At 43.3% G+C, this 13,080-nt stretch overlaps 1 protein-coding gene across 5 annotated transcripts in view; it reads left to right on the top strand.

The window, feature by feature from the left end:
• LOC122438862 (GTPase IMAP family member 7-like) overlaps window positions 1–9,920 on the top strand; it is an 89,166-nt gene extending 79,246 nt beyond the window's left edge. For 3 of the 5 annotated variants that reach the window (XM_043464105.1, XM_043464114.1, XM_043464113.1), the window contains 2 exons: window positions 4,802–4,861; window positions 8,210–9,920. In XM_043464105.1, coding sequence (XP_043320040.1) covers window positions 4,802–4,861; window positions 8,210–9,129 — 980 coding nt within the window. In that variant the 3' untranslated portion in view covers window positions 9,130–9,920. Of the gene's footprint in view, window positions 1–2,028; window positions 2,098–4,801; window positions 4,862–8,209 lie in introns of all 5 variants that reach the window. The other 2 variants (XM_043464103.1, XM_043464104.1) reach the window with 1 other exon arrangement.
• The last annotated feature ends 3,160 nt before the right edge of the window (window positions 9,921–13,080 follow it).

Here is a 13,080-nt window from a genome sequence, read left to right as displayed (position 1 = left end):
GTTTCAAGATGCATCTTCCACCATGGTGGGACTGAGGGGATAAGGTGGTGTGGGCAGAGGCAGCGCACCTCAGGCCAGCATCCCTTTAACCTACTGACCCCTGCCCAACCATTGCCTGGCCCCTGAAAGAGGAGGGCCCAGCCAGGCAGGGCAGGGGAGTGGCACGCAGGCACCATCTGGGAGGTGCAGAAGGAGACTTTAGAGTGAAAGTCCACACAGTTTGTTAATATTTTGTTGAGGACATTTGCATATATGTTCATCAGTGATATTGGCCTATACTTTTCTTTTTTTGTGTTATCTTTTCTGATTTTGATATCAGAGTGATGCTGGCCTCATACAATGAGTTCGGAAGTATTTCTTCCTCTGCAATTTTTTGAAATTATTTGAGAAGGATAGCTGTTAACATTCTCATAAATGTTTGGTAGAATTCACTTGTGAAGCCGTCTGGTCCTGGACTTTTGTTTCTTGGTCTAAATAACACATTCAGTTTCATGATTAGTTATTGTGAAAGTGAAAGTCGCTCAGTTGTGTCTGACTCTTTGTGATCCCATGGACTACACAGTCCATGGAATTCTCCAAGCCAGAATACTGGAGTGGGTAGCCATTTCCTTCTTCAGGGAATCTTCTCAACCTGGGTCTCCTGCATTGCAGGTGGATTCTTTACCAGTATCCCCACCTGTCAAGTGGGAGACCGGGTTAGATTCCCCAATAGGGAGACTATAGAACTGGTTATTGGTCTATTCATATATTTGATTTTTTCCTGGTTCACTGTTGGGAGATTGTACCTTTCTAAGAATTTGTCCAGTTCTTCTATGTTGTTCATTTTATTGGCAAGATTATTTTAGCTATTCAGGGTCATCTGTGTTCCCATACAAATAGTAAAATTTTGTGTTCTAATTCTGTGAGAATTGCCATTGGTTATTTGATAGAAATTGCATTGAGTCTATAGATTACTTTGGATAGTATAGAACAATATTGTAGTATTATAGACATTTTCACAATATTGATTCTTCCAATCCGAGAACATATATATAGAGTGGGGTCTCTGCTTCTCACGCCTTCTCACTTTCCCATGTGTAAGCCTTGTAGCCTTCAAGGTCACATGTTTTGGGGCTTCTCAGGTGGCTCAGTGGTAAAGAAGCTGCCTGCAATGCAGAACATGTGCATTCAATCCCTGGGTCAGGAAGAACCCCCAGAGAAGGAAATGGTTACCCACTCCAGGATTCTTGCCTGGAGAATCCCATTGACAGAGGAGTCTGGTGGGCTATAGTCCATGGGGTCACAAAGAGCCAGACACAACTTAGCAATGACACAACAAAGTCAGATATTTTGGGGGCTCACCTTTCTAGTGTAGGACCCCATCCCCACCCCAGGGAGTCTGAAATGGGGCCCAACCCCTTGCTCCTTGGGGAAAACCTCTGTTGTTGTGATTATCTTCCCATTTGCAAGTCACCTACCTAGGGATGTGAGTCTTGACCTTACTCCCTCCTATCCGTCTTGTTGTGGTTCCTTCTTTTTACCTTTAGTTGTGGAAAATCTTTTCTACTAGTTCTTAGGTCATAGTTACTTTCTAAATACTTGTAATTCTGGTGTGCCCATAGGAGGAGTTGAGTTCAGGGTCTTCCTACCCTGCCATCTTGGCCACACTCTGAGTGTCAGCACTCTGGTTTTGACCCAGTAGTTTTTTCTTGACTTTCACAGCATGACCCATCTTGTTTCCCTCCCTTTTGTAGTCTTTGCACAGCCTAATATGGTAGCAACTAGGCAGGTGTGGCTGTTTAACTGTAACTTTCAATTAAACAATTTTGAATAAAATTTAAAATTCAGCTCTTCAATTACACTTATTGCATTTCATGAACTCAATAGCCCATGTGGCTCAGGGCAACTGAACAGAACCACACAAAACAGTTTCATCTTTGCGAAGAGTTCTAACACTCCTAGATGATCACAGGGACAGCAGGTCTTTTGCGTGAGTTTGGATGGCTCCTCCCTCACTTCCTGTCTCCTCCTGCCTCCTCTTTCTAACAGCTTTGCATCACCTCCTGGTTCAGCCTTGTCTTCAAAGTAAGAGAAGGGAGCAGGTCCCAGATTTTCTAGGTAAGGGAAGAGGGGTGTTTGTGGCGGGTGAGAGGGAGGGAGGGAAATGTGTCATTTGATGGAGGGGAACTCCTCCCCTGGATCTATATCTTAAACCTTGCAAACTTGCTCTCAGAATATATTTCTCATTGGGTTTCTGTTTCCTGTTTTTGATGATTTTAGGCTGTAATCTGTTTTGAAGGCTGAACCCTACAAATTGTTGCCTCTTTCCGTGGTGACTGCTGAGGGGATACTTGTACAAACAAATGATTCCTCTCACCATTCATAGAGTTTATAAGAAAACTTGAAGTTTTCAGGATTAGCATTGACCAAGCAGACAGAATTCATTCTGTGGGAAGCTTGTGGTGAGAAGATCTCCAGGAGATGTAAGAGACACAGCTCAGCACTTCTCCTCTTCCAAAGCCAGCATGCAGAGCAGGACCAGTGAGTCTGTTACCCAGTTAACTCTCTGCTCAGAGCTGCCCCTTTGGACCTACCTCCTCAGGGATAGTCTCTTCCTGGGCCTCACCCTGAGTTGGGGAAGAGAAAATTTTAGAAGATAGGAGGAAGGAGACGCCAACCCATGTAACTGGCTACAATTCAGGAAAAGCAGGGGACCAACAGATGCTTGTTCCTTAGACAGTAGGAGGAGAATTCAGCCATCCAGTGTCAGTGTGTAGAGAAGGTCAGTCCTCTGGTTTTATATTTGAACTAGGATAAACAGAACAGCATTAAAGAATGCTGAAGACAGAGTCCATAGACTGGACAGTAGACTTTAAGAAATAACACAAACCTTGTGTGTTCTTTATGTGTTTCTGGTATTTTACTCCTTCTTCTAACACCCACAACCAACATCAACTTTATGACAAAAGCTTATTCTTTAAAATTCGGTAATTTCAGTTCCCAGTTTATAAGAAGCTGTTTCCTACTCTTATTCCTAATTGACTTTCAAAAGAAAGTGTTTCAAATTTGTATTTGATGCATTCCTATCAGATGACTCTGTCTTTAGCAAATAGCATTTTCAGCCTGTTCTAGTTAAAATCTGCTCTGCTAAGAATTCTTAAAATGGCTTTCTCCGTTGCCCAACCTTAGTAGGCAGTGATAAAGGAAAGCATCTAAAATGTAATGCCATGTTTCAAGAGCAATGTGTTTTTAATAAGGAAAAGATAAGTTTTTTCACAGTCAGATGCAAGTGAGACATAAAGCTCAGTCACAGAGGAGGCAAGAAACAGTGGGGTATTTTTTAATCAATTCATTTATTAAGCAAATATTTTTGAGAACCATGCTTTGTCCAATACTGTGCTTCTTCCCTTGGGAATAGGGGGTATGCAAGACACAGAAGGTTCACCATCACAAAGCTAGCAGTCTACAAGGAGACAGTAAAAAAAAAAAAAAAAATCAAACCACTTCCTATTGTGGTATGTATTCTATAGAAACTCTTGGGTGTAGTTAGAACAAACTCCACCAAACCTGTCTTGTTGGTCGATGATCTGGGTAGAGAGGCCCCCTCTGGAGAAATAACAAAACTCTGAGGCCTCAGGGCTGAGCAGAAACCAGTTGGCCATTGGGTGGGGGTGGGAGTGCTCTGGGGAGGGGGAAGTGCTCCTCAAAGGTCTAGGAGCTGGGGGGAGCTTAGAGGATTCAGAGGACACTGAGGAGGCCAGTATGCTTAAAGCTTTTTGAGAGAGAGAGAGAGAAATTGATTGTGCAAGTCCTTCGGGACCATTCCAAGGGCTTTCAACTATTTGAAAAATAAAAAACAAAAGCAATCCATTAGAAAATCTAAATGAGAAAAAAACACAAATATCAAAAAGGTATCTGACTATGTATAGAGAGAGTAACATGGAAATATACATTACCATATATAAAATAGGTAGCCAATGGGAATTTGCTGTATGATTCAGGGACCTCAGACCAGGGCTCGGTAACAACCGAGAGGGGTGGGATACGGAGGGAGCTGGGAGGGATGTTCCAGTGGGAGCAAACACGGGTGAACCTCTGACTGATTCATGCTGCTGTTTGGCAGAAACCAACACAATACTATAAAGCAGTTAGGCTTAGATTATAAATTTTAAAAAGGCATCTGACTATTGAGTAGAGGAGGGATTGAAGATACAGTATCATTTGGGAGCCTACTACATTGCAATCAAATGATAGGATTGGATTCACATGGAGATAGAGAGAAATGGATAATTTTTCATTTGGGGAACTAAAATCTATAGGATTTGGTGATGGGCTGTGAGTAAGTGAGGAAAGAAGTGTTTTAGAGATGATCTCAAGCTTCTGCATGAGCCATTTCATGATGCCATTTACTGAAATGCGAACCAGGCTGGGGATGGAGGTCAGGGTTTCATTTTGTCCAAATCGGTTTGAGATGCCCACAAAATTGCCAAATGGAGAATTTGAATGGGATAGAAAAGGTTGGAACTCTGGGAAAGATCCAGGCTGCAGACTACATATAAATGGCATTCAGAGCAATAATTCACTGAATAGAGGAGGGAAGGGCACCCAAAACCAGTGCCAAGGAAGCACTTGAAGCACTTACGTCTGTGTAAGAAAAATGACAATCTGAAAATGGGACTGAAAGCAGAAATAAGAAGTATTGAGAAATAGAGGAGAGATTGAGTAGCAAGTTTATGAAAAAAAAGAAACTGTTGTTTACAGTAGATTGATGTTTCTGGTTTATTCTGCATTTCCCTGTAATAACATAGTTATGTCTCTTTAGTCCCAGGAATCCAAACCACAATGGCAGCCCAGTACCTCAGCGAACACAGGACCAGCCATGGTGAGAGACTGCTTGGGGAGGGCAGCCAGGCTTGGGGAGGAGGGCTGGGACTCTCCTGCCCTGTCATCCAGTCAATCTGTACAAGAGTAAAATGTCTTCAACCACATTTCTCATTTTCCCTTCATTTGCTCTGCTCTCTCGGTCTCTCTACCCTCTATGCATCCTCCTTGCGATATAGCTTACCAGCGAGCAGGAGGAGAGTTCCAATACCCTGACTGCTCCCGGGCTTGATGAGGTTTCTTATTTGCTACTTCCTACCATGTGGGCTGGAGAAGGAAATGGCAACCCACTCCAGTACTCTTGCCTGGAAAATCCCATGGAAGGAGAAGCCTGGTAGGCTACAGTCCATAGGGTCACAAAGAGTCAGACATGACTGAGTGACTTGACTTTACCATGTGGGCACACCGGATCAGGGGTTGTGGCCTCCCAGGTGGTTTCTCTGCCCCTCTCTTTAGCCCGAGAGGACTGGGAAGGAGGAATGTCAGGGTGATCAATGCCTCATTCAGGCCCCTAATTTCCCTGCTCCCAGTGGCCTCACTCTAAGCAATAAGCTCAACAGACTGATCCTCTACCCCTTTATCCTAGGAACTTAGTTAATTCCGTCACTCAGTCGTGTCTGACTCTTTGCGACCCCATGAATCACAGCACGCCAGGCCTCCCTGTCCATCTCCAACTCCTGGAGTCCACCCAAACTCATGTCCATTGAGTCGGTGATGCCATCCAACCATCTCATCCTCTGTCATCCCCTTCTACTCCTGTCCCAAATGCCTTCCCAGCATCAGGGTCTTTTCAAATGAGTCAACTCTTCATATCAGGTGGCTAAAGTATTGGAGTTTCAGCTTCAACATCAGTCCTTCCAATGAGCACCCAGGACTGATCTCCTTTAGGATGGACTGGTTGGATCTCCTTGCAGTCCAAGGGACTCTCAACAGTCTTCTCCAATACCACAGTTCAAAAGCATCAATTCTTTGGCGCTCAGCTTTCTTTATAGTCCAACTCTCACATCCATAACATGACTCCTGGAAAAACCATAGCCTTGACTAGATGGACATTTGTGGGCAAATTAATGTCTTTGCTTTTTAATATGCTATCTAGGTTGGTCATAACTTTCCTTCCAAGGAGTAAGCATCTTTTAATTTCATGGCTCCGATCACCTTCTGCAGTGATTTTGGAGCCCCCAAAAATAAAGTCTGCCACTGTTTCCACTGTCTCCCCATCTATTTCCCATGAAGTGATGGGACCAGATAGATTCTATCATTTGAGCTTTTGCTGGTTTAGCAAATCATCCCACAATTTAGGAACCTAAAACAGCAACCATTTGCTTGGCTCTTAATTTTGAGGGTCACTTGGGCCGTGCTTGGGTCTGAACCAATCTGTCTAGTCTCAGCCAGACTGACTCATGTGTGGGTGCTTGGCTGGTGGTTCAGGATATAACCCAATAATCTTGACTAGCCTCACAGACATGTCTGGTGGTCAGCAAGCTCTGGGTTGGCCAGGCAGACAGGGTAACAGGGCCTTGTGTCCCTCATCAAGTCGGCTAGTCCAGGGCAGGTGTAGAGTTCCAGAAATCAGAAAGAGAAGGCAAAGCACAATGTGTCAGCGTTTTTGGATTCTCTGCTTAACCATGTTTTCATGATCCTATGATCCAAAGCAAGTCACATGGCCCAGTCAGACTGAAGGGTTGGAGAAACAGACTCAGCATCCTGATGAGAGGAGCTGAGAATCCACCTTCCCAAGAGGCATGAGTGCAGAGATGGGCTCCTTCGTGGCTATGGCTGCCATCTTCAGAGGTTGCCATCCATTCGTTATTGGCATTGGCCAATGATTGCAGTGTTGGCACTGGCCTTGGTACCTTTTTACTGCCAGGCCATGATTTTCCTATACCCTCTCTCTAAGGGCAACCAATGCCCTGGGATCTCCTTAGGCTGGCGCTTCTATTGTGAGGATAACTATTAAGAATACTCTGAATTCTTATGTACATTTTTTCTTAGATAAATCTTAGCCATCCCATATCCAGTGTTTGCAGCATTGGGAAATTTACTTCTTTTGTCCCGGGATTCTGGTTCTCAGATGGGGAAAACTCTGCCTTAGGGATTCAGGGATCAGCAAACACTTCATCAGAAAGTGTGTGGGAGATGGAGGTTAACTACAGATTTTGTGGACATCACAGGAGGGGTTTCTGCAAGTTCCTGGTTCTGTTTGATTGATATTTTTTCAAGATTAGCCCACCTCACAGAATAGACTGAAAGGGACAAAGTGGAAGTGGAGACACCTGTTAGGAGACTGCTGAGGCAGGGGTGGTGATGGAATCTGGACTGGAATGATGATCTTCAAAACAGAGACAGGGGAACAGATTTGGAGCCAAGAGAACATGCTGATGGGTTGGGTCTGGAAAGTAGGGGAAAGAGGGGAGTCAAGGGTGACTCCTAGCTTTCTAGTCCGAGGACCTGGGTGAATGGTGATGGCTCTGAAAATAAACTGGAGTTGGTAACAGTGTCTATAATGTTGTACATGGAATAATGTAGGCATTGTCTCAAAGCAGAAATGGGTAGATATAACATAGGATTCCTCATGCAGGAATCAGACCCTTAGGTTCAAGGGCCAGCCAGCAAGGTCTGCCTTCTTGGAAAAAGAGGGTTTCACGTGTGATTGTCAATTGCCTTCCCTCTGGTCCTGGGTCTATGGCTGACAAATCCAGAGGACTTTGACTTTATAGACACATTGCAGAGATATGCAGAGACTTGCTGAATACAAGCACACAAAGAGCTGGTAGATGACTTGGTGTTTAAATTCAGGTTTCCATTGCTGTGCTCTGCTGCTCTGATATTAACTTTCAACTTTCCTAGGAAGTCAAATATTCATATCTTATGAAGAACAGCTACTGGTAGCAACTCAGAGTCTCTTCTTAATCACATTGTTTCCTTCTCTATGAGCTGTTTGCTTCCACAAGGTCAGAGTAAGAGCTGAAAGGGATCCTGAAAAATATCTGTTGTTATTGTTGTTCAGTTGCTAAGTCGTGCCCATGGATTGCAGCATGCCAGGTTCCTCTGTTCTCCACCCTCTCCTGGAGTTTGCTCAAACTCATGTCCATTGATTTGGCGATGCTGTCTAGCCATTTTATCCTCTGCCACCCCTTCTCCTTTTGCCTTCACCCTTTCCCAGCATCAGAATCTTTTCCAGTGAGTCTGCTCTTTGCATCAGGTGGCCAAAGTATTGGAGCTTCAGCTTCAGCATCAGTCCTTCCAATGAACATTCAGGGTTGAATATTTATTCAGTGGGCAGGAGACTTGCAGGGGAGACAGTTGAAGTTCATTCTAACACTCGGACTTTTGTTTCCTGATGTTCCAGGGCTTGCATACCCCGGAGATTCCCAGCTGAGACTTGTCTTAGTGGGTAAGACTGGGGCAGGAAAAAGTGCAACAGGAAACAGCATCCTCAGAGAGAAAGTGTTTCTGTCTATCCCTTCACCTGTATCCATTACCAAGCACTGTAAGAAAGGAAACAGCACCTGGAGGGGGAGAGAAATTGTCGTCGTAGACACACCTGGCCTCTTTGACACAGACGTCCCAAATGTTGAGACTGTCAAGGAGATTACCCACTGCATGGTGCTGACCTCCCCAGGGCCTCACGCTCTGCTCCTGGTCATCCCACTGGGCCCTTACACGTCGGAAGACCAGAAAGCCACAGAGAAGATCCTGACGATGTTTGGAGAGAGAGCTAGGGAACACATGATTCTCTTATTCACCCGGAAAGATGACATAGGCGGCATGGATTTCCATGATTACTTAAAGGATGCTCCTACAGCCATCCAAGAGCTGATTCACAAGTTCAGAGATCGCTACTGTGTTTTCAATAACAACGCCACAGGAGCTGAGCAGGAGAACCAGAGGGAGCAGCTGCTGGCCCTGGTCCAGGATGTGGTGGACAAGTGCAATGGGAGATACTACACGAATAGCCTGTATCAGAAGACCGAGGAGGAGATTCAGAAACAAACCCAAGTGTTACTAGAAAATTACAGAGCAGAGCTTGAGAGAGCGAAAGCTCAGATAAAACAGGAGTTCGAAGAGGAAATCAGAAAGCTGAAGGATGAACTAGAACAGCAAAAACGGAAAGTGCAAATGGAAAGGCAATTGGCAGAAAGGGAGGCTCACTGGGTTTCAAGGCAGCAAACAGCCAGAGATGATGTTTTGAGTCAGAATGAGATACTTGAAACCATCTTTGCCTTGTTACGGGTTGCTTCCTTTGTCTTCTCTCTGTTTAGGGATTAAACTTCATCAAAATCTGTCTATGTTTCCTGCATATTTTCATGTGGTCCTGCCCCATGTAACTCAGAACATTCTCCTTTTTCTCTGAGACTCTCAGGGCTGAGGAGAGTAATTTCACTATCGATAGTTGGTATGTGTTTGATTGATTTAACAGGAAAGGGGTAAATTCTCAACTTGTGAAACTCCAAAGCAGAAAGCATTGATGCTCCCTAATTTGTAAATTCTTTCTCAGAGACACCAAGACAGGGAATGCAGGAGACCAAAGAAGATGACCCCAAGCTTTCTCTATTTATCCCTAGAAAAAATTTCTCCTCTAGATTCTTTCTAGATTGGTAGGTGATCTTCTCCTACAGCCTTTTCTCACTTATTTTGTCTTTAGATGGCGCTGATCATCTTACCCTTATAGTTTATTAGAAAGATCAATTCTTTCCATTAGTTAAGCTTACAGAAGGAGATACTGATAGGAATCTTTCTAGATGAATGGAAATTTGTTCACTTATAATTTTACTGAAGGCCTCAAATTGTTCCATATCAACTGATCATTATGAACAGAGTTCTCTGGCAAATAGATCTTTCAGAACTCAACTACGTGAAATGCCAAAAGGCGCAAAAGATATTCAACAGATAAGAGAACAATGCTTGATGTATTCAGATGTATTTGTAGGAAATCTTTGACCAACAACAACCAGTTTGCTGAAAGTCAGTTCTCTCCTTTTCCTGTGAAACTAACAGTTGTCCCATGCAGATGAGTTATTTGCTTATTGTTATTTTAATAAAATGTTTCTGTTCTCTCATACTTGTGCAAATTGGAATCTGTTCCCGCCCCCCGCCCCCCTCGGAAAGGACCACTACTACTCCTTCTAAGAACACAGGGATGAATTTCAGTTTTTTGTAAAAGTTCAAGATGATTTTGGTATAGACTTGGTCTACCCTCCAGACATCTCCCCTCCCCTTTTCCCCCCAGAAGGTTTGAGTCACATTCTCAACCCCTCTGTCGGTCAAAGTCTACATTCTCCTTGGATTCATCCATTATATACTGATAGAAATTATGTGTAACCAAGGTTTCTGAGACCTTTGTGGCTTTTCTGCTGCAAAAATTCTTTTAAATCTATGGATGAAAATAGAGACATCCCTGTCCCTTTTCTCCTCTTCCAATGGGTCCTCTTCACCTAGTAATGTGTAGGCTTTCCCCAGGCACTTTTCCATGTTCTTCCAACATGGTCTGGAGGTCACATGTGACCTATGCCAACTCTCCTTGCTTGGTCATCTTAAAATCATCTTCTCCATGCCCTAACCCATTCTGTCCAAAAGAGGACATATGCCTTGCCCTGATTTCCCCCAAACACACAAGACTCTACTTTTAATACAGCTGCTATCTATCTATAGCTGACTCACTTTGCTGTACAGTAGAAACTAACATACTATTGGAAAGAAACTATTGCTGTTGTTGTTCAGTCGCTAAAGTGAAGTGAAGTCACTCAGTCGTGTCTGACTCTTTGCGACCCCATGGACTGTAGCCTACCAGGCTCCTCTGTCCATGGGATTTTCCAGGCAAGAGTACTGGAATGGGTTGCCATTTCCTTCTCCAGAGGATCTTCTTGACCCAGGGATTGAACCCAGGTCTCCCACATTGTAGGCAGGCACTTTATTGTCTGAGCCACCAGGGAAGTTAGCAAAGGCTCTAAGATACGAGAAGCAGCTGGCAAAGAAGCAGAGGACTCCAGCAGAGGCGGTCACTCTGAGTGGACAGATTCGGTTTCATTCTGCAGAATGTGGGATGACTTGGTCTCTACGGTTTTCACCATCAGCGTTTCAGTCAAAATTCTTAGGTGTGAATTTAACATGCTATTGTATTACAACTTTCCACAAGCAAATATTCAACCACAGAACAACATATACTCCTCAAAGAAGATTAAATTCAGGTTTAAGATGAAAAAAAAAAAAAAACTAGCTGCAGTGGTAATTTTCAGTATAAATGCATTCAATTATTCTTATTCTTGCATCCCAGGTTAATGCCGTAGATGAGACAAAGAAAATCATTCTGTTATTTATTTCCCATCTCATTACTTTAATTAATTCAAAAATAATCTGAACATGGGTATATGAATACTTGTTTTGCTATAAGAATGTGTGGTTTAAAAGTCCCTGAGACATATCCAAGAGTGGATTGAAATGTGTTTAGTGTCTATGGGGTCGCACAGAGTTGGCCACGACTGAAGTGACTTAGCAGCAGCAGCAGCACTGTAATTATTTGCCATACTTTGGCACTGGCTTTCTTTGGGATTGGAGTGAAAACTGACCTTTCCCAAACCTGTGGCAATTGCTGAGTTTTCCAGATTTGCTGGCACATTGAGTGCAGCACTTTAACAGCATCATCTTTCAGGATTTTAAAGAGTTCTGCTGGAATTCCATCACCTCCCCTAGCTTTACTGGCCAAGGACTTGGCTCCCTTCCCTGATACTTCAGGAATGTGACTTTAAGAAAAGATGTGCATGATATATATACACATATATAATATTTATAAAATAATATTTACAATTTTCCATGCTGGGTTTACAAAAAGCAGAGGAACCAGATATCAAATTGCCAACATCCATTGGATCATAGAGAAAACAAAGAAATTTAAGAAAAGCATCTAACTCTGCTTCATTGACTATGCTAAAGCCTTTGACCCTGTGGATCACAACAAACTGTGATCTTTAAGAGATGGGAATATCAGACCTCCTCACCTGTCTCCTGAGAAATCTGTTTGTGGGTCAAAAAGCAGCAGTTAGAACCTTACATGGCACAAGAGACTGGCTCAAAATTGGGAAATGAGTATGACAAGGCTCAGCCTGTTTACTTAACTTATATGCAGAGAACATCATGAGAAATGCTGGGCTGGATGAAGCACAGGCTGGAATCAAGATTGCCAGGAAAGTATCAATAACCTCAGATATGCAGATGGTGCCACCCTTATGCCAGAAATTGAAGAGGAACTAAAGAGCCATTTGATGAGGGTAAAAGAGGAGAGTGAAAAAGCTGGCTCAACATTCAAAAAACAAAGATCATGGCATCTGGTTCCATCACTTCATCACAAGTAGAAAGGGAAAAAGGAGAAACAGTGACAGATTTTCTTTTCTTGGGCTCCAAAATTACTGCAGATGATGACTGCAGCCATGAAATTAGAAGATGCTTGTTCCATGGAAGGAAAGGTATGACAAATCTAGACAGTGTATTAAACAGCAAAGATATTGCTTTGCCAACAAAGGTCTGTATAGTGAAAGCTATGAATTTTCCAGTAGTCATGTATGGATGTGAGAGTTGGACTATAAAGAAGGCTGATTGCCAAAGAATTGATGCTTTTGAACTGTGGTGTTGGAGAAGACTCTTGAGAGACCCTTGGTTTTCACAGAGATCAGTCAAACCTAAATGAAAACAGTCTGAATTGGAAGGACTGATGCTGAAGCTGAAGGTCTGATACTTTGGCCACCTGTTATGAAGAACTGACTTATTAGAAAAGACCCTGATGCTGGGAAAGATTGAAGACAGGAGGAGAAGGGGACAACAGAGGATGAGATGGTTGCATGGCATCACTAACTCAATGGACGTGAGTTTCAGTAAGCTCCAGGAGATGGTGAAAGACAGGGAATCCTGGCGTGCTGCAGTCCATGGCGTGGCAAAGAGTCAGACATGACTGAGCGTCTGAACAACTACACACACACACACACACACACACACACACACATGTGCTTAGTTGCTCAGTCATGTCCAACTCGTTGTGACCCCATGGACTGTAGCCCATCAGGTTCCTCTGTCCATGAGGATTCTCCAGGCAAGAAGACTGGAGTGGGTGGCCATGCCCCTCTCCAATATGCACAAACATACATATATATATATATATATATATATATATATATATATATATGATATATGTATATTATTAATACTGCATAAGAGTCTTCCTCTCTGATG

Source organism: Cervus canadensis, chromosome 3, assembly GCF_019320065.1.
Source record: "Cervus canadensis isolate Bull #8, Minnesota chromosome 3, ASM1932006v1, whole genome shotgun sequence".
NCBI classification, from domain to species: Eukaryota; Metazoa; Chordata; class Mammalia; order Artiodactyla; family Cervidae; genus Cervus; species Cervus canadensis.
This window is presented reverse-complemented; position numbering and strand designations above follow the sequence as displayed.